This window comes from Notolepis coatsorum (assembly GCF_963971535.1).
Source record: "Notolepis coatsorum genome assembly, chromosome: 9".
NCBI classification, from domain to species: Eukaryota; Metazoa; Chordata; class Actinopteri; order Aulopiformes; family Paralepididae; genus Notolepis; species Notolepis coatsorum.
In genome coordinates, this window is record NC_140173.1 from 7,041,744 (window position 1) to 7,063,862 (window position 22,119).

General features: G+C 44.6%; 1 protein-coding gene across 3 annotated transcripts in view; it reads right to left on the minus strand.

Moving 5' to 3' along the window:
- LOC311233979 (inhibitor of nuclear factor kappa-B kinase subunit alpha-like) overlaps positions 1 to 22,119 on the minus strand; it is a 56,280-nt gene that overhangs the window by 21,024 nt on the left and 13,137 nt on the right. Inside the window, exons 1-11 of one of the 3 annotated variants that reach the window (XM_084321051.1) lie at positions 21,119 to 21,175; positions 19,211 to 19,328; positions 18,130 to 18,199; positions 17,412 to 17,500; positions 13,413 to 13,502; positions 13,170 to 13,294; positions 12,834 to 12,941; positions 12,494 to 12,629; positions 11,043 to 11,249; positions 3,906 to 4,008; positions 2,168 to 2,291 (exon numbers count right to left, since the gene is read on the minus strand). In XM_084321051.1, the coding sequence (XP_084177177.1) occupies positions 2,168 to 2,291; positions 3,906 to 4,008; positions 11,043 to 11,249; positions 12,494 to 12,629; positions 12,834 to 12,941; positions 13,170 to 13,294; positions 13,413 to 13,502; positions 17,412 to 17,500; positions 18,130 to 18,199; positions 19,211 to 19,328; positions 21,119 to 21,129 (1,181 nt within the window). In that variant the 5' untranslated portion in view covers positions 21,130 to 21,175. Of the gene's footprint in view, positions 1 to 2,167; positions 2,292 to 3,905; positions 4,009 to 11,042; positions 11,250 to 12,493; positions 12,630 to 12,833; positions 12,942 to 13,169; positions 13,295 to 13,412; positions 13,503 to 17,411; positions 17,501 to 18,129; positions 18,200 to 19,210; positions 19,329 to 19,867; positions 20,037 to 21,118; positions 21,176 to 22,119 lie in introns of those variants that run through there. The other 2 variants (XM_084321052.1, XM_084321050.1) reach the window with 2 other exon arrangements.

Here is a 22,119-nt window from a genome sequence, read left to right on the forward strand (position 1 = left end):
GGTTTGAGCCTGGCAGCTTCATAACGGCAGCACATGGGGACTGGTAACAGAGGTTTTAATTCACACCACAACGTATAAAGAAAAGGTTTTACCTTCCGTAATAGAATACATCAGTCATTTCCAGTGATAATATCTTGGAACTAGCTAGCTAGACAGCCCCGGTGCACACTGATACACTGGCTTTCAAGAGATAGCGTCAGCCTGAGAGATGAAATACAAAAGGACTGGTGTATTCTGTTTGGTTAAAATGTGATTTGCATGTTGTGGTGTGGCTTAAAACCAGTTTGTTACCAGCTCCCGTGTGTCGCCTGTCTGAAGCTGCCCGGCTCACTTGGAACACATCCAGAACTCTGACCATGGGACTCAGTAGGTCAGCTAATAGCTGTGCATAGTTTATTCAGGGTTCCCACAGACATTGCAAAATTAAATTCAAGGACTTTTAAGTACTTTTCAAAGCACCATTTTTAATTTAAAATTTTCAAGGATGTCACTCGAAGGATATAATTCACTTTTAAATGCTGTTTTTTAAGCATATTCTTGGCCTGCTTGCCAGCTAGAGCAAGCTAGAGCATCATACGCGAAGAAATTAGGAAAAGCAGTTGGAGCAGCGACTAGTCAGACTTTATTATAACATAACAAAAAAAACGATTTCTTGATTCAGAACAATTTGATCATGGATGAACAAAACATTCAATGCGAATGGTTGATTTGAATTTCAATGACTTTTTAAGCACCTTGTTAAAGAATTGGCTGTTTTCAAGGAATTCCAGGCATTGACTTTTTCTTTGTAAAAAATCAAGCACTTTAAGCACTTCAACCTTGTGCAAACCCTGTTTATTCTACTGCCAAGTATTTTATACCACTTTATGTGAAGAAAAAAAAAATCCTAACTATCCCTTTAAGGTTAGGTTAATAATAAATCTAACCTCCTTACTGTCTTTTTACTATTATGTACCTTACTACTATGCTACTATGTGGACCCCAGGAAGAATAGCTGTTGCCATTTGTAACAGCTAATGGGGATCCAAATAAACTCAAACTACTACTACCTACTATATCTACTACTATCATGCTAATACGTCTATAATAATATGCACTCGGAGTGTAACACTCAAGTTCGACACTATTTGACGAACAATGCCACTGACCCTTAGCTGCCAGAGATCTTGCCTGCTGACTTGTTGTTCACAATATGTAAGTCGCTTTGGATAAAAAAGAAAAGCAAGTAATTTAGCTAAATTACTGAATGTGAATGTAAACGTAAAAATTTTACATTATGTGTATGTGCGGGGGACCTTGACCTGTGGCGGTTGTTTGTTTCCTGTACCCCATTTACCTCCCCAAACCTGTTTTATACACCTGTTTTATTTATCACGTTTTCATTATTATTACAATGTTAGGTAAGGTAGATCTGATGTACTTTAATTTGATTGTAGAAGCAGAAACCGACTTGGTGGATTTGTATTGCTAGAATATTAGAATTCATATCGTTTAGACTAGAGGTTATTTATGTTTGAACACTAGGGGGCACACCACCTCCATTATAGCACCTCCTCTATAAGTAACCTAGCTGATTACTGTAATTTCATGCACCTGTTATGGAGATTCGTTTTTTCCTACCTGTTTCACTGGTTGGAACTGATAGACAGAGCAACTGACAACTGCTCTAATTGAACCATTTCATTCACTATCATTCACCTTTGGACAATAAAACCCTGTAAACCGTACCAGCCGCAACTTGGGACATTCTTCTATATTTACATCACAAACTGTGTTACTGAGTAGAGAACTAAGTAATTATGGGTGCATCGTGACGCCTGTCAGCACATTCGAGGAGTGACAGTCGGCCACTACAAAGATCATGTGCTTACTTTTAATTAATGATGCAGACATAGTTGGTGAACGACTGTGAGAAACTGTCATTGTCTGTACTTGTGTGAGCTATGACTCTGAGATACCCTGAATTTCCCCTAGGGGATGAAGTATCTATCTATCTATCTATCTATCTATCTATCTATCTATCTATCTATCTATCTATCTATCTGTGTGTCGAGGGGAATGAATGTAAGTCAATGCAATTGCAATGTCCCTACATTTGGTGGTGTGTGTGTGTGTGTGTGTGTGTGTGTGTGCGTGTGTGTGTATCTGGCTGAGCACTGGGACCCACATGGCAGCCCTCTGTCCCTGGTACAGTCTCATGTAGTCCTCTCTGAGGCCACAGATGTAGCTGACTGCCTCCCCCCACACCTTCCTCACAGCAGCCAGCGGTAGCTGGGTCTTGGTCTCCCTGACTGAGAGTAATAGAGATAGAGTAGTAATATAGATTAATAGACAGTAGTAATATAGAGTAACAGAGACAGAGTAGTAAATAAAGTAATAGAGAGTAGTAATATAAAGTAATAAAGACTGATTTCAGTATTACACAATATATAGCCTACTAGGGGTGTTAATGAGTTAACCCTTTCACTACCACACTACCAAATGGTTAACCCTTTCACTGCCACACGACAAATGGTTAACCCTTTCACAACCACACTACAGAAGGTTAACCGTCTTAACAGAGAGTGGTGCGCTCAGCCGAGCGTACCACAGGTATTGCACTACCACCCCTGCAGGTCCTATACAACAAGAGGTGCAAATCCAGAGCCTGCAGAATAATGAAAACCCTCACCACCCCAACAACAGCCTGTTCAAGCTGCTGCGGTCAGGCAAACGCCTGCGAACACCAGCAACTAGGACAGAGAGACTTCGGCTCAGCTTCTTCCCCCAGGCCATCAGAGCCTTGAACACTGAACTCTCCACACACAAGCACACATGAGCACACACACACTGTACACGCTCACACACTAGCAGCCACTTTAACATGAGCACACACACACACTCATGCTGCACACGCTCACACTTATGGTCACTTTACAAAAGGAAAGGTCACTTTAAGAATAGTATAGTATAACTTGAGATTGTATAATATAGCATTGTATAGCAGTGTACATAAAGACCCAGTGCCTCATCCGTAGCTAACAGTGTATTGCACTACCACAGGACCTAGCATGTCCTACCATGCTCTGTAAATAACTCATGTACATATACCGATATGCCCTACTTTGATTACTTGTATTATTGCACAATGTCGTTCTATTGGATTCTTATTATATTATTATATATTACTATTGTATTATGCACAATCGTTGCGGGCAAGACCCCCCGCATTTCATTGTTTACTTGTATGCCGGGTGACTTGACCGACTTTCAATTATTTAAAATGTAGTTAATTCTACCAAGCTCTAATTATAGATTATATACATACTACACAGCTTTGTTGGGCTCAGAAATCTTTAAATTGTAAACAATAAAAATAAAACATTATACAACTTAAAACATTATAGGAATAGCAGTAGCCATACCATCAGGTAACTGAGAGGGAGGGGGCTAGGGAAGAGAAGAATCATCTCCAACACGGCTTTACATTCCAATACACTGTGTATACACTTGAATCTTACACCCCTATTCACAGTCTTCAATCGCAGACATCTTGATGGCAAACAACAGGTGATTGTAATCATATAGCAGGTGGTTCTCAAGTGGTTCTCATTAAATGACAATCAAGAAAATGGTTTGTATAGCTTTTTCTGAGGGTTACAAATGTCAATACTTTTTATTGAGTTATTTCTTTGTTTTGGAGGCTTAATTTGATATAGGACTTAAGTCTTAAGCATTGTGCTTTAGCCTGTACCTTTTCTGTCACTGCCAGAATCAAAGATCGTTGACTGTCTGGAATGATATTGTATTGTGTGTAATGACTGAATAAAAAAACTACTACAAAAAACTACTACTACCATTGTGGCCAATAAGCTGTGGCATGGTACCATATTGTATGGGAAAACACATCAGAATGAATAGCATACCTATGAAGTTGACGCTGTCTGGCAGGGGTCTGGCAGTCAGGGGTCCGGAGTATTTGGTTAGGCTCTTATCAAAGAGGTAGACGACGAAGCTGTCCCAGCCTCGCTGAGGAAGCAACAGGCAGGGAAGACACTGTGTCAATCACTGTACATGCTTATGCTTGTGTGCACGTAGTAGTTTCATCCATTAGGGGTCACTAGAGCACCACCAAAACAATGTGGTGTTCATATAAGAAACCTCTACAATCGAACGTAGTTCTGATCAAATTGTCAAACTAGGCATTGCAGATCAAATATGACTCAAGATCCAGCAATATCATATTGGATCAAATACATACCTAGGATCAAATAACAATAGTAAGAACAGTCACACCATACAATCAGCAACACAAACCAAAAGAATCCAGTCTTTTTTCATAGATCGCCAGTTATATACTCGTACTGGCAATCGCGTCTCGCTCTTCGCCATATCGAGATATACCTCATCTCCTGTACCTATTGTACTACATGAACGAAAACAAAACACCCTTGCACTTGACCAGGCCCCGCCCCAGTGACCTCCTATAAGTCACCAGGCGTGGTCATACTCGCCCTTCCTCTTTTTTCGTTTTCCATCATGGACGTGCTTTGCACCCTGTGTAACTAGTGTTATGAAATGCAAAGAGAAATTGAACAATGTTGGGTTTTCGCCGGAGATTTGCCAGCCCCTGGAATCTTCTCGGCATGTTCCAACGGCGCCTCGTATGGGTTCTGCGGTCCTGCAGCTGGATGCATCTCGATGCATCTCTGCGTCGGGCCTGTCCTGGAGTTTCCTCGTCTTTTGACAGCAGATTGAGGGACGTCACGCGATGTTTAGCTATCGGGCTAACTCACGTCCAGGTAGGATCTGCGCCACTAGGCATAACAATGCTGGCGTTGGTGATGTTGCTCGAGTTGTCCCGGGGGACAACAGAGTTGTGTATTGGCGCAAGGGGCAGGATATCTGGGTAAACGTTGTTGTTTTCCCGGTTATCCTGGAGCGCACGGCTAACGCTATGCTATATGCTGGGTTACTGTTTCTGTTTTGATTCCCCGCTGAGGGATGTCTTTCTAAAAGGTCTTCCCTCCTCTTAACCATTCATGCTGACGGTCAATCGGTGTCTACTGTTGGGAGTATTGCGGGGGCTTGTTTACCTTTTTCATGGGCGAATGGGCTGAGGTCTAGGGCTGGTGTGCTTTTTGTGAATATTATGAATGGTATGCGGGACTGGTTTTCTCTGGTCCGCATCTCCTTAACGTTGTGTGTATGGGCTAGCCCATTCTACAGTGTATTGGTGGTGTTTCTAGTTCATTTATTCATTAACCCCTTCATGGGTGCAGACCACAGTGGAGGTTGCTGGTTGCTACCACCACTGGTGCTCCGTGTTTATGAAGCAGGTGGCATCAGTCCTTTGCCTCTGGCATGTTGAAACAGTGCCCCGCCCGGCCGACGCCATGAGGTGAGTCGGCCCGGCGGGTGGCTGGTGGGCTGTTACGCCTATAGCGCCACGGTATAGAATTAGCAGCGATTAGTAACTTTGTTCGTATTGCTGTTTTAATCTATCGAAAATGGTGTCTGGTGGCGGGGCCATGAGGGCCAGCCGACGTCGAAACATCGCGCAAGGTTGTTGACGTTATTAGCTTTGACCTAGCTGCAAGCTATAACCGCAGGGAGGGCTAGGATGCTGTCAACGCTTGTTTACAGACATCTTGGTTGGATTAGTCTTCCTTTGAGGGGGTGAGAAGTTAAAAAGAATTTTTCCCTCCTCAGGGCTCCCCTCTCCGCAGAGGATCTTTGGTCTTCCGCTGGAGCGCGGGCGGTATTTGTCCTAGGCCCCACACCGCCTCACGCCGCGCAGCCAGAGGTGAGAGCACGGCCTCGCCAGCGGCTGTGGCGAGGCCCTCGACCAGCGGCCATGTTTCCCCCGCCTGAGGTACCCTGGGCTCAATGTCAACAGGTGTCCACAAGGCCGACAGCCTTGGCGGCCGAGGGATCGGCTACATTGGATGAGCTGTGTGCAGCCCGCTCTCCGGTCACTCCCTCCCCCAACGGAAAAGGGGCTCCGATTTGTTTCCTTTGGCTGCGGGCCACGTGTCTTCAATGAAGCGCAGGCGGCCCCACATTCGCTTCTCATGGGGACAGGGGCTGACACCCAGTTGATGGCTGAGACTGGGTCTGTCCGTGAGAATGTTGTGCTGTCAAGCGGCTCCCACACCATAAGCTGTGTTGGTTGAGCCTGGTGTTACGTCTGTCAACTACAAGGGTTGTCAGCAGGGGGGCTCGAGACCTTTTGAGGCAAACAGTGCGGGCTTCCCCGACCTCGCCTTCGCCAGGCCGGGTATCACGTTGGTGCCTCCCACTCCTGCAAGATTGGCAGTGGTCTCGCAGGCGCGCGTGATTTGGGTGGTAGTAATATCACTGCAGGGCTACGGTGTGTAGGAACCCATGGGGGCATCACACCTTGCATGTCCAGCTGCAGAACAACTCCTCAGCATGTTCTGGAGGGGTGTTCAGTGGGGGAGCTTTTGTCACCTAGTATGATGTCAGCTTCCCCTGTATCAAACCAGCCCTTTCTGTCGGGGTCCCAACTTGGGTGCGATTGCCTCGTGGGTAGTGTCAAGGTCCGATGTCCCGACTCCACGGAACGCTCTGCTCGCACGTTTAGCAGGTCCAGGGTTGGCTAGGCACAGCGGGTGAGTGTGAGGCACTTTTTCTCCCATTTTCTATATTTTCTCCCATCCCAATTTCATATCATCCAATTCAACCCTCCCCTGTCACGAACGCTGTTTCTTGCCTCCCACAAGCCGGCTGCAATGTGGACTAAGTCATACATAGCACAAGTCCCCTCCGGTACTTGAGGTAATAGCAGTCGCATCTTTTCACCTGCGCAGCTCGATCTCTGTGGCGAGGAGTAACGCGTGGGAGGCTCACGCTGCCCCCGACACTTCCCGATTCTACTGCGCAGGCGCACCAACCGACCTGTAGGAGTCGCTGTCCACAACGCCCGATCCCCACCCATCAGTTTCCCACCCCCTAATACGGCCAATGTGTATTAGTATGAACGACCAGCTAAACTGAAAGCAATGTGGAGCGCTGGGCTCGAACAGGCGAGCCCAGCGTCTCTGCATTCGTGGCGAGCGCCTTGCCCACTACGCCACGTAGCCGCCCGACCGTCTCCTACCTGTTGAACACTGTCAGGTGGGGGCCTGGTTCTCCTCCATAGACCTGTAGGATGCGTATTCGCATCCCCGATCTTCCATCCTAGGGCTTACCTACGCTTCCTTTGCAGGGTTTAGCGTATGAGTACCAGAGGCTGCTGTTCGGTTTTTCTCTGGCTCCCCGCATCTTCACCAAGTGCGTGGAGGCCGCACTGGGGCCTCTGCGTCGTCAGGGGTTACGAAGTGTATTCTGCCCTGACGACGTTCTGGTCCTTGGCGGTCAAGGTGGATCGTCAGGTCTCATACCAGGCAGGTGGTGGAATTCCTCACCAGCCTGGGGTTTACTGTAGACTGGAAGTAGAGTACTCCTCTTCCCAGTCAACGGGTGGAGTATTATGGGCATCCCTCTCAGAGCATGTTGTCGACACGCTGTCCGTGATACGCCTGCTCGGTATGATGGCATCTGCTCATTCCGTGGTCCCTCTTGGCCTCCTCTTCACCTCATGAGGAGGATACGGAGGTGGTTTTTCCAGTATGGAAATAGACCCGGTGAGAGGCAAGTGGAAGCGGGGGGTACTGGGGGACCTCGCCCTCTGGGGAGGGCCTGGGGCCCTCACCAGGGGGGTCCCCATGGGCAGTAGGCTGTCACATGTCACGGTTTTCACCGACGCCTCCCTCACTGGGGACGCGTCGGGCCAACGCAGTAGGGGGCAGCTGGCAAGACCATGCTGCCCGGTCTGCGCTACGTTCAATGTGTTGGTATTGAAGGCGGTCCTTCTGGTCCTCAAACGGTGTTTGATCAGGACGGACAATATATAATAATATAATATCGACAGACAGACAGGAGTACGCTCCCCCCGTCTGCACCGGGCGGCGGGCGGCTGGCTATGGGCGTTCTCCATCTGCGCAGCCTGAGGGCTCTCCACATCCCCGGCAGGGTGAATGTGGGTACAGGTGTGATGTCGCGGGCCGGTCCTCACCCTGACGAGTGGGGATTACGTCCGGACATAGTCGGGCAGGTCTGGGACCGATGCCGTGGCCGTCTGGGATTCTTTCCCCCCATACATCTGATAGGTCAGTTGTTGGAGCGGGTACGTTGGGAGCACAGGACCTTGATCCTGATTGCGCCGGACCGGGGGCGCAGCTGTGTGGTTCCCGGTCGTGATCCAGCTCTTGGTAGCCCCGCCGTGGCCTGTTCCTTGGTCATCGCGGGCCCTCTCTCAAGCGCACGGGTCTCTGTGGCAGTCCCTGTGCTGGGCCAGCCGATGATGGTTTGGCTGGTAAGAGGGTGAGTCTGGAGAGGATGGACCCTTCTGTGGTCGACACCATCCGGATCGCGCATGCTACCTCCACTATGGCGGTTTACGCGGGTAGGTGGCATATTTTCCAAAAGTGTTGTAAGGTGGGGGGCTGGGACCCGGTGTCCTGGCCCCTGGATGCTGTCCTTACCTTCCTTCAGTCTATTTTGGTAGAATGTCTGCTTCGACGGTGAGGGTATGCTGCGGCTATATCCTCTTGTCATGAGGGGTTTGAGGGCGTTACGTCAGCCACCCTCTTGTGAAGCGTTTCCTGCTTGGCGCTCTGCGCCTTAAGCCGGTGAAACGTTCTCTGTCTCCGAGTTGGGACCTTCAATTGGTCCTCGGCCGGTTGTCCGAGGCCCCGTTTGAGCCTCTTGAGCAGGCGTCTTTGGAACAGCTGTCTTCAAGACTGCGTTCCTGCTGGCCATCACCTCCGCTGAGCGTGTGGGTGAGCTCTGTGCTCTCTCGGTGCGGCCTGAGTGCTTGTCTATTCGTGTCAATAGCGGTGCGACTCTGAGGCCTAATCCAGTCTTCGTGCCAAAAAATATCCGGAGTTCTTTTCGCTCCAGGGATATTGTGGTTCAGGCGTTTCATCCGCCTCCTCACGCTGGTGAGTTAGAGGCGAGCTTTCACCTGTCGTGTCCAGTCCGGGCTTTGGGGGTTTACCTCAGCCGGACTCAGGACCTCAGGGCTACCGATCAGCTCTTTGTTTGTTACGGTGGCTCTCGCGCTGGTAAGGCACTGTCGAAACAGCGCCTATCACATTGGTTGGGTGAGGGCATTGCCCTTTGCTACACGTTGGCTGGGCTGGCCCCCCCCTGGCACTCCACTCGTGGAGTGGCGGCCTCTGCCGCCTTGTTAGGGGGGGCCTTGGTGGAGGACGTCTGTGCTGCGGCCTCCTGGTCCTCCCCGGGTCCCTTCGTTAGGGTTTACCTCATGGACATGACTAGGGGTTCTGTCTCCCAGGCGGTTCTGAGGTCTGGGACCTCCCCTGCGTCCCGCCCTTCGGTGGGTTAGCAGGGTTGTGTGGGTGTGTGCCACGAGGTGTTGTGTCACACGTGGTCCGGCCGGTGCTGTGCGTTTTAGGGGTTTCTAGTTCCCTCTTTTTCGGGTCCTCAGGGGGTGTATTTGTCGGGCCTCACGTCTGCTCTGCCCCATATCTCGATATGGCGAAGAGCGAGACGCGATTGCCAGTACGAGTATATAACGATAGGTTATGTATATAACCTAGTTATATGAGTACTGGCTGAGCGTCTCACTCTTAGCGCGCCCTGAGGTCCCTTGAGGGTTTTTTTCCCTGATGGAAAACGTTTCCCGAGGAAGGGCGAGTATGACCACGCCTGGTGACTTATAGGAGGTCACTGGGGCGGGGCCTGGTCAAGTGCAAGGGTGTTTTGTTTTCGTTCATGTAGTACAATAGGTACAGGAGATGAGGTATATCTCGATATGGCGAAAAGCGAGACGCTCAGCCAGTACTTATATAACTAGGTTATATACATAACCTATCGATATGGCGCGTTATATGCATTATACCCAAATCGTTCGGGTTGCTCGCCTGAAACTCCAAATACTTCCAAATCAAAGCTATATACCATATACATATGTGTCTTCACAAAATCTGGGGGGGGGGGTCGTTTCGAAACTGCGATAGTTACCAAAAGCATGTTTTAGGTCTGGTAAAATACGACACTGATCGGTACAGAAGCATGTTTTAGGTGAAAAATACCAGCAGGTCACCTAAGATAGACCTTACCTCAGTCAGAAGGTACTCCAAAATGAATAAATCCCAGTCGTCCCATGACGATTGCAATTACTTGTGTATATTGGGCATGGCTACCATATGGGAAAGAATAGGTCTGAGGCACCAGATCTCCTCCCGATTGCTATGTCCTGATCCACTCCGAGGTGGAAGCAGCCGGAGGTAAACTCGGCACTGGAAGACAACTGATATCCCCAGTTCAAAAGGTAGGCGATACTGCCACCTGGTGGAATTCGATCGTCATTGCAATTCCAACGTAGGCAGCTCCGAGCAAGTGTTTAGAACGGGATCAAAGGGAAAATATCAAAGGATCAAAACCAGAGAAAAGTCGGGTTTGGCGCTCAGCGGTTGGCGACGAAACCCAACTTTTCTCGGGTTTGGCGGGCAAAGAGTTAAGCATGGGCAGGGATCATACATAACGTACACGTTTCAGCTCTCAGCCTTCCTTTACCACTGAGGAAGGATGAGAGCTGAAACAAGTACGTTGTCTGCAATTGCTGACCGTGCTCAATAAAAGTACCTAAAAGGACATTTGAGTACTGGCTATTTCTATAACCGTATACGAGCCTGTCTGGACCATGCACCTGCTAAGAAACTATTGGAAGGGGGCGCTCCAGTAGCACACCATGTACCGCGCTGCGTCGCGGATCGGCTGACCCGAGTTCGATTCCCGGACCCGCCGTCATTTGCCAAATGTCTTCCCCTGCTCTCTCTCCCGTTTCACCCTCACTGTATCTGTCGGTCATGTTTGACCAGGAAAAGCGATAAACGCTAAAAAAAAAAAAGAAACTATTGGAAGAAGTTTGAGTTGCGCTCGCACCCTCTTAAATATTCTTCAATATGAACCTCTTCATGTGTGCCCATTTACACATCTGGGTGTGTTTGTGTGTGTGTCTGCATACGTACCATACCGTCCTGGGGATGCAGGCAGTGTGCAGGTGGTCGGCGCGGGTCGAGGGACACCCCGGTCTCCAGCAGCAGCTCCTGGCTCAGCGGGGGGACGTGCGTGTGAGTGTGCGTTTCCAGACGTTGCTGCAGAGAGTGCAAGCCCTCCTCGGGACCCAGGACCAGAGAGTGCAGCTCAGCCGATGTCATGTCCAACACATGTATCACCTGGACAATAACACGTGGCCATCATGTCCAACACATGTATCACCTGGACAATAACATATGGCCGTCATATCCAACACATGCATCACCTGGACCAGTGTTTCTCAACTGGTGGGTTGCGACCCAAAAGTGGGCCGCGGGGCCATTTTGACTGGGTCGCGGATGTGTGTGTAAAAGAATATTTAAAAATTAAAATAAATTTGTAATTTCTTTTTTGCACTACCTATCTTTGTGAAAGTGGCTTCTCAACTCTGGTCCAGCTGAAGACAAAGCAGAGGAACAGATTGGACATTGAGCATGACCTCAGAGTTGCTTTGTCTACCATCACCCCAGACTTTGAGACTCTTGTCAGGAGCAAACAACATCCCCAGTTATCCCATTAGTTCTCTGGGATGTTAAGCTAAGAAGTCTGCTAAGAAGGATATATTATTTATTATTATTATTATTTTATTACATTGTTTTAGCCCTAGTTGCACTTTTGTTGCAACCCCAGTTATCCCATTAGTTCCCCCAAACTTAGGGTTGTTATGTTAAGCTAAGAAATCTGCTAATAAGCATATATTATTTATTATTATTATTATTTTATTTCATTGTGTTTTTAGCCCTAGCTGCACTTTTGTTGCAACCCCAGTTATCCCATTAGTTCCCCCAAACTTAGGTTTGTTATGTTAAGCTAAGAAATCTGCTAAGAAGCATATATTATTTATTATTATTTTATTTCATTGGGTTTTTAGCCCTAGTTGCACTTTTTTTGTGTTTATTTCATGTTTTTAACAGTGCATGAAATATTGTGTATTACTGACATTTTCTTTTGTTGAAATAAATCATAGTGGTTCAAATATTTGGGTCGCGACTTAATGACTAAGGAAAATGTTGGGTCCCGAGGCTAGACCAGTTGAGAACCACTGACCTGGACAATAACACGTAGGTAGGCGTCATGTCCAACAAATGTATCACCTGGACAATAACATGTGGCCGGCAGAATTAAGAGGCGTTTTCACACTTGGTCCGTTTCGGCACCTTCGAGTGAACTCTTTTAGTGCATGTGTGACAAACAAACTCAGACCATCTGGAATTAACTGAATTCAGAACTCCGGAGGAGATGGTCTCATTTGGGTCTTTTGAGTTTGCATGGTGTGCTCTGAATTGGCTAATTTGGACAACACCAAGCACTCCTAGACCATTTGGACATTGTGAACACCAAGCACTCTAGTGAAAGTACAGACGAGAACAGTCGGACCATCTACCTTCAGGTTGAGTATATTCTGCAGAGCTGTGTAGCAGAAGGGCTGCTTTGTTTCAGGGTTCAGCCCCCCGCCCCGCGTGGCAGGGTCCCACAGTAACAGCGTCTCCAGAAGAGCCTCAACTGGCTCCAAAAGAGGTCTAGACCATTAAAGAAAATACAGAGAGAGAGAGAGAGAGAGAGAGAGAGAGAGAGAGAGAGAGAGAGAGAGAGAGAGAGAGAGAGAGAGAGAGAGAGAGAGAGAGGTAATAACTTGCAATGCTCGATGTTCCTACAGCCCACTGCCGTAGGGTTAGCATTATGACTATTTGTATGTATTAAAGCTTTGGTGTGTGTGTGTGTACCTGCTGAGGTTGTTGGGGTAAGGGAGGTGTGTAGAGAATCTGACTTCTCCATTCATGTCTTCTACTGCCATGATGTCTTTAGGACCTTTGTTCTTCACTTTACTTGTCCTGCAAGAGTGGATCAAACCGACATCGGCATAATGAACTCTGCACTCAATCGGAGATACGTGCGATACAGGTATCTGTAATCTGTAATCGTACTCCTTATTTGTTGATAGCCTCGTTTACATTTCCTGTGTATGCACTGTTCTCACACATCTGTCTGTCTTTAGTATACACACATAATCATCATCATCATCATCTATGGTGACAAATATTGCCACTGTATAAACTCACCACTGCACAGGCTGCATGTGATGCAGAAAGGGGCGAAAACCACAAGCACACTCAAAGACCATGGTCCCAAAACTCCAGTAGTCCACAGTGACAGTGTAGGGCTTACTCTCAAAAAGCTCTGGAGCCTGACACACACAGATATACAATCAAAACATATATCAAAAGATATGAAAAGACACTTTTTTCACAATTGAAGAAAAGCCTCTGCTGGAAAAGAAATGTAATGCATCTCAAAACACCCACCAGATACTGCAGGGTTCCAACAAAGGATGTACAGAGACTGCCCTGGTCCAGGTCTTTAGCATAACCCAGGTCTATGATTTTATGGACCAGCTGGAAGAGAGAGAGAGAGAGAGAGAGAGAGAGAGAGAGAGAGAGAGAGAGAGAGAGAGAGAGAGAGAGAGAGATCTCTGTTCATATTTTTTTTAATCAATACTTTAATTAACTCTTTCTGCACCAAACCCGAGTATACTCAGGTTTTGATCCTTTGATATTTTTCCTCTGATCCCCATTCTAACCACTCGTGCGGACCTCCCTGTATCTTCCTTGCACCGCTGCCTACGTTAAAATTGCAATGATGATCGAATCGTGCCAGGTGGCAGTATCGCCTACTTTTTGAACTGGGATAGTTTAGTGTGGGGACACTTTTTTTTGTCTGCAAGAACTCCTCCCCCTCAGAGGACAGAGCAATCGCTCTGAGACTTTATCGCCTCAAACCTATTTCCTGTATACACGAGTATACACATATACACGAGTAATCGCGATGGTGATGGGATCACTGGGGATTATTCTTTTTGGAGTACCTTCTGGCTAAGGTAAGGTCTATTCTATGTCTATTTTACCGAACCTGAAACATGTTTTTGGTAACGATCGCAGTTTTGAGTTAAAACGACCCCCCCCCCCCTTGATGATTTTGTGAAGACACATATGTACATGGTATATACCTTTGATTTGGAAGTATTTGGGGTTTCAGGCGAGCAACCCGAACGATTTGGGCATATTGCATATAACGCGTCATATCTCACAATCTATGAAAAAAGACTGGATTATTTTGGATAGGGGCGATGTTTAGCGTGTAATAGTGCACAAACTACAGTATGTAGAAATTAACTGGTTAGATGGACTATGAACAATGCCTGTCAAATGAGCCATACTATTGTCTCCATAGCTATAATACAGAACACACGATGAGTCTGCAAACATCGCTAAGATGGTCAATAACGCTGGCGCCATTGAGTAAAGATGGGAAAAGAGCGTGACAGTTAACCCTTTTCTCGCCAATGACGTGTTACAACGTCATTCCTCGTCATGCGCAATCTGCCAATGACGTTTTACAGCGTCTTTGAGATCAATATTTAAAATTTCTGTCATGGTATTCATATTTCACTGACGGATCCTTGACGGGTGCTGTAGATCTCCACTCAACTTTTCAACGCTTCAATACCCCCACCTGATGGCCGATCGGCGAGGTGCCAAAACCGGAAGGACCGGAAGTGCTTGGTGTTTCCCCTATTCGGTCTGGCCACTCGCTATCGCTCGCCGGGACTCCGTCTTGACACACTGGATAATCGATCCGTTGCCATAACTCGATAAACAACATTATTTGGACGTATATAGTATTATACAACCCGGAAATGGTTCGCCTAGATCAACATCCCATAATAGCGATCTTTTTGCTCCAGTATCATCCCCCATCACTACGAGGAAGCTGCGGTGAGTTTCAGCGTTTTTGATTATTATTATCCATACAAACTGCTATGATCAATATATCACCCATACTACATGAAACATTTAACGTCGGTCATTGCATTATAAACGACCCCCCCCCCCCCTCCGGTCACCAGCAGATGATGAGTCATGACGTTTAGGACCTTGTACAATTGAAATTTTTTATCTGGCGTCAATCGCTATCAAACTGCATTTGATGATCTAATATATGAATAAATGCTTATAACCAATGTTCCCTCTAATAATTTTTTGGTCTGAGCAAACACTCAAACCTCCTGAGCAGACATCAGCAACTACTGAGCAACATACGCCACCTGCCGATTAACCGGTTAGTTGATAAGCGGCGGTTTGTAAAAAATCTGAGAATCTTAATTTCCCTTAATGTCTAACGTAAAAATATATACATTTAGCTGATACACAGAGAAATAATACAAAAAGGCATATTATATTCCTTAATCAAATATTTATTTGACCATTGATTGACGATACAGAGCATAGTCCTTACTTTGGCTGGGTTGGCGGCGGCGGTGTGAGTCGTGTCACTAACTTTTGTCTTTTTAGGAGGCTGACTCGTCATTATTTTATTAAGTGAATTATAATGCGACTTCAAGGGTGACCATATTGTGATTTTTTTTAAAGAGGACACTCTGCCTTCAGCCTCAAGATACTTAATCAAAGTTTACTCAAAGATGCCTTATCATTATAATATATTTAAAGTATACCTCCTCTGTATGGATATAAAATTATTGTTTATATTATTTTATTTTATATAACAAAATAATATCTCTCTATAACCAAAGTTACTCAACATGCTGTATTATGCCTAAAGTAATCTATCTGACAAATCTCAAGAAAATAACTAAATCAACCTATGACAAAATAATATATATTTTCAAGTCTTACTGGACAAAGTAAATAACAAGAAAAATATGATGTAATGTTCTAAATAATACCTCTTCTGTATTAGAAAATCCAGCTTTAAAAAATATATCTTTATCTTTTCAATGTAATGTAAATTATAAAACAGAAACCTCACAAAGATACCAATTTAAAAGTGCACTATGCAGTTTCAGATTTGTTGCAATTAGTGTACTAAACTAATTTATTGTATCATAAGCATCTTATCAAACCAAAACATAATTTTGAGGCATCAAAATAGTTTTAAATTATTTTCTTTCTCTCTCTGTATAGCTGCATTCTTCAATCACTTCGGTCAACTTTGCCATCAAACTATCGTCTCGCACTGCTTTGTTTGTAATGTTTTGCTGTGTCCATGTGAGCTTTGAGATCGCCAGCACCTTTATTAGACACATAAACATATGGTCAAGCTTTGCACGCGTTGCACTCCGCTTCCAATTAGTTTCGACCGGGATGATAAATTGGAAATTTTCTCTGCAGTTCATCTGTAATGTACATTTTCGCGTTTGCATTGTGAGGAGCCAGCAATGCTGGTCGGATCTGCCCACTTCCTCATCTGTTGTGTGTGTCTGTGTGAGCAGTAGCGCTGCCCACAAAGCACTGAAAGCGGGGCTTCTCTTGGTAACGTCACACGCAACAGGTTACCGTTAGGGATGTCCTGATCAAATTTTTTTGCTCCCGATCCGATCCCGATCATGTGATTTTGAGTATCTACCGATACCGATCTTTCCCGATCCGATCAACAAAAATATATATATTTTTAATTTTTATTACATTTTTTATCCCAATTTCTCACATTACATTCACCCTGAATGTTGACGTTATCGAGGTGAAAAGTTTACTTCATTCAAACGAGGCATTGCAATCCTTGACATAAATCATTTGATGTATAATTAAATCAAAGGAAATGCGTTTGGGTTTGAGAGTTTTGCTGGTCTGCCGTTCTGCAGCTGAATACTATTGGTTTGTTTAGGCAAAATTCTTCTGCTCTGTGTGACAATAAATAAATGAATGATGATATGCAATTTAAAACCAAAACTAAGGCCTCAGTATGAGTTTAAGACGTGAACATGGTCATGTTTGTTGAATAAAAAAAGAAAACGTAAAAAAAAGATTTTTTTTTTTTTTTGTGCGACCGATTTCAGATGTGCGCGGGAGCGTTTTGCCATGTGCGCGTGCGCGCACGGGCGCACCTTAGGGGGAAGGTTGCCTATAACTCACGTTCTATGAAATACAGCAGAAAACGATAAAAACATATTTATACTCTAGACATTATTTTTACATGAATGTGTGAATGAAAAAGTAAAACATTCCTACATCCTGAACGATAGATAATCGATGTTGAATGGGCCATAGTAATCTCAATTTAGCAATACAATTTAAAAAGTTATAGCCCTGCAAAGTAGGTGAACATCTCCATAGACAAATAGAGCTGGCAGACTGGCTACAAGGATGGATATAAGCGTGGCAGAGAAAGGGTTAATGAGTTAAGGGAGAAATGTACATAATGTCAGCAGCATATAAGGTGAAGAATAAGTGTGTGTGTGTGTGTGTTTGTGTATGGGTGTGTATATGAGAAAAAATAAACAACATCACCTTCCCATCAATCTCCTGCAGTACAATGTTCTCCGGCTTCAGGTCTCTGTGGATGACCTTGTTTTCATGGAGATACTGGATGCCAGAACCTGCATGTATGTTTTCAGGTATTAAAAACAATCTGAACTATCCCTTTATAGGGGAACTACACCCAATGTAAGAATTAATACATGTTCCAATAAGACAGTCCGAGAATATTAGTGAGAACAAACAACTCTCTCCCTAATCCAAAAACTAGAGTAAATTCCAACTTGTGTGATGTCATCAAGTATAAAGTGTGGAGCTACTCCATAGTCTATGAATTAGCAGAGACGGTAAAGGTGACAGTGAGAGCACCCAGGGGACTGTTCTGTGTGTGCAGATACATTAGTTTCAGAAGTGAAAATGCTACCATAATGGAAAGCTAATTTAAGTATATAAACTCAAACAAAGATTCTGTGGGTCCACAAAATCAGTCTCCCATTGGCACATGTCTAGGGAGCAGCTCCAGACTTTATACCTGATGACATCACAAGTTTGATTCTTACTTCTCTGGTTTCTGGCTTTGTAAGAGTGCATGTTCACAAATAACTTACCAGACCACGGAAATAACACATTATTCATTTGGGTGATGTTTCCCTTTAAGACATGTGACCTCTAAGTCAATTACCGTACACATCAACACGTCAAAACACAGTGACTTTTATTGCCAGTATAATATTAAAAGAGGAAACATTACCAACGTCATTGAGTAGCAAGAGGACTTCACTCTCTTTTAGCCCACAACAGTTCTCTGGCTTATTCAGCATCTAAGTGAGGGAATGCAAATAAAGAGATCAGGGTGAGAGTGAAAAGACTGAAAAGTACAATTTCAAAGTCAATTTACAGTAATAGTGAATAATAATTTGTCATTGTTTATGAGCTCTTGTAACATGTATATAACATTATGTCCTTAGGCTTGGCGGTTCTCCTGCTTTTATTTTCAATTACGAAAATTACTTCCAACGATTATGAAAACAAGACTAAATAAAATGATTGTGGAAATCCACTATTAAAAAGGAAATCCACTGTTAAAGAGTTCTTTTTTTTATTCAATAAATGCATGATTTCCAAAGTCAATGAGTAATTATGTTAAATAATCATGATCTCAATATTGACCAAAATATATGATTTTTTCCATAATCAAGCAGCCCTATTTCGTCAGTATTTTATCAGTATTAAGTTTAACCTACCAGTATTAACCTACCAGTATAACCCTACCAATATTAACCTACCAGTATTAACCTACCAGTATTAACCTACCAGTATAACCCTACCAGTATAACCCTACCAATATTAACCTACCAATATTAACCTACCAGTATTAACCTACCAGTATAACCCTACCAATATTAACCTACCAGTATTAACCTACCAGTATAACCCTACCAATATTAACCTACCAATATTAACCTACCAGTATAACCCTACCAATATTAACCTACCAATATTAACCTACCAGTATTAACCTACCAGTATTAACATACCAGTATAACCCTACCAATATTAACCTACCAATATTAACCTACCAGTATTAACCTACCAGTATTAACCTACCAATATTAACCTACCAGTATTAACCTACCAGTATTAACATACCAGTATAACCCTACCAATATTAACCTACCAATATTAACCTACCAGTATTAACCTACCAATATTAACCTACCAATATTAACCTACCAATATTAACCTACCAATATTAACCTACCAGTATTAACCTACCAGTATTAACCTATCCCTACAGTTGTGTGCTACTGCTCATCTAGTCCACTCAGTACCTTGCGTAGGTCTCCTTTAGAGCAGTACTCCATGGCCAGCAGCGGCAGGTCATTCAGAGCAATAGCACTCATCTCCTCTGGAACCTCCCTGGCTCGGACCACATTCACATGGCTCAGCCTGTGACGGGGACATGGCCCAGAAGGACATTACAGTAGAGTAGCTGTTTTTAGACCAGGTGCCGGATAGAACGCACATGTAGAGAAGACTGAAGGAAAATAATATCCACCCACTGGATTATAGCTCCCAATACTTTATTGATTAAAGAAAAGTATGGGGAATGTAATCCAGTGTGTGGGTATTCCTGTCCTTCAGTCTTCAAGAAAGACACACTGACAGGCCATAAGAGCGAGGTGGTTAGTTAGACAAGAGAGATGGAATCAAGTAGGAATGCATCAATATGTTTTTTTCATTTTTATTTTTTTTAATTATCTTTTTTCCTCCTCTTTTTCCGATTTTCTCCCATCCCAATGTTAGTCGTTATGCCAATTCCCAATCCCCTTCCTGGTCGTTGCGCACTCTACCCCCTACCGTCGGTCCGGGAGGGCGGAGACTATCACATGCTTCCTCCGACACATGTGTACCCAGCCCACCGCTTCTTTTCACCTGGCAGCGTGGACTCTCACTGGGAGAGTGTAACGTGTGGAAGGTCACACTACCTCTCTTAGATCCTTCCCTTGCTGTGCAGGCGCCCCGACCGAACTGTAGGAGTCGCTGTTTACAACGTCCAGGACCCACGCTAACACAGCCAATCGTGTTAGTATGGACGGTTGGCCAACCCGGAAGCACCACAGCTGGATTCGATCCCACTGTCTCTGTGGTGGTAGACAGACGCTTAGTCCGCTGCACTACCCGGCCGCACCTTTTCATTATTTTTTTATGCTAATACAATATCCAGTTTTTCCTACCCCTATCACCTGATACCTTTGATATTAGAATTTAGGGGAAAATGCAGGTAAAAAAACATCTTCAGATAGTAGTATCATAAGTGTAGGCCTGTTATAACACCCCTTGTACCAAATGAAGGACACGGTCATGTAAATTAGAGGAGAAATTAACTAAAATGCATTTGTTCTAAAGTTTTGTATAAGTTGGCAATTGTATTAAGCAATGCACTATCCGGGAAAAAAGGTCACAGAAAGGCAGATTCTACAGTCGACAAAAAATTGCCTGTAAATACAATCTTTTTACACCCTAGATCAGGGGTCAGCAACCTTTACTATCAAAAGAGCCACCCCCCCCCCCCCTCCCACAAAATAAAATGCATCTGGAGCCGCAAAACCAATTTACCCTTAAAATGAAGATAACAGTGTATAATGTTTTATATAGTTATCCCCAAGCATACCCCACATTTAGCATAAAACGCCTGACGATTGCATACCCAAAGTAATTTGCGATTTATTATACTTCATACTCATAGCACACAGTTTGTTGCATTCATGGAATTATAAAACAACAAAAAGAAAATGTTTGACATTTGATTGCTGTTTTTACCTGTTTTTGTATCCACTTTTTCTCCTCCATTTTTCAATTTTTCTCCCATCCCAATTTAGCCGTGCCAATTCTTCCCTCCCCTGTCTTGATCGTTGCTCGCATGTGGCCCACACTGGCCAGTCGTAGGGAGGATAGAAGCCCATCACATGTCCCCTCCGATACATGTGGAGGCAGCCAGTCACATCTTTTCACCTGCCAGCGCGGACCTCATTGGCGAGGACTAACGTGTAGGAGGCTCACACTGCCCCCACCATTTTCCTGTCTCTGCTGTGCAGGCGCCCTGACCGACCTGTAGGAGTCGCTGTTTACAACGTCCAGATTACCACCCATCGACTTCCCACCTGCTAACTCTGCCAATTGAGTTAGTATGACGGCCGGCCCAAGCCGGAGGCAACGCTGACAGCCGGATTCGATACCTGTGTCTCATGCGTTGGTGACGAGCGCAATGTCCGCTGCGCCAGCCAGCCGCCTGTTTTTACCTGTTATAACAAAGGAAAACCTCAAACTCTTATGAAGGAGAAAAAAAGACTGGCTGTGTAGACCTACTTTTAAATAAAACACAGAAGAGGAGACAAAACACTGGCGTCTGTAGACCGACTTTGAAATAAAACCCTGAACTATGCAGGTATATTTGAGTCCTTCCCTTATTTTGTGGAACATGTATAAAATAAAAAGTTGTCCACTTTGAAAAAAGACTACCATGTGTAGACCTACTTTTGAGTCCTTCCCTTATTTGTGGAACATTTATAAAACAAAAAGTAGTCCACTTTGAAAAAAGACTACCATGTGTAGACCTACTTTGAAATAAGACACAGAAGAGGAGAAACAACACTGGTATCTGTAGACCTACTTTGAAATAAAACCCTGAACTATGCAGGTATATTTGAGTCCTTCCCTTATTTGTGGAAAATGTATCAAATAAAAAGTAGTCCATTTTGAAAAAAGACTGGCATCTGTAGACCTACTTTGAAATAAAACCCAGAACTTTGCAGCTCTATTTGAGTCCTTCCCTTATTTGTGGAACATTTATGAAATAAAAAGTAAATTTTTTGTTCGCAAATTTCTCACCACATATCAGGCATACAGGTAAACCTGAATCGCAAATGAATCTGTCCACACTGAATTAAACCCTCCGTTTTCCTCTGACTTTCCTTTTTTTTTTTTTATCCATGGTTAGCTTACTGGGGGGTCGGAAACTCAAGATTAGCAACCTGCAGACAGCAGTGAGAGGCGCGGGGTGTGACGTATAATTTTTGTTGATGAAATATTTTTTCATTTCAGTGTCGCAGTATGACATCGATCTCCAAAATGAGAGATGTAAAAAAAAATTATAAAAAAAATAATTAATTAAAAATAAATCTTTTTAAGTAACAGGGAGCCACAGCAGCGTGGCTAAAGAGCCGCAGGTTACAGACCC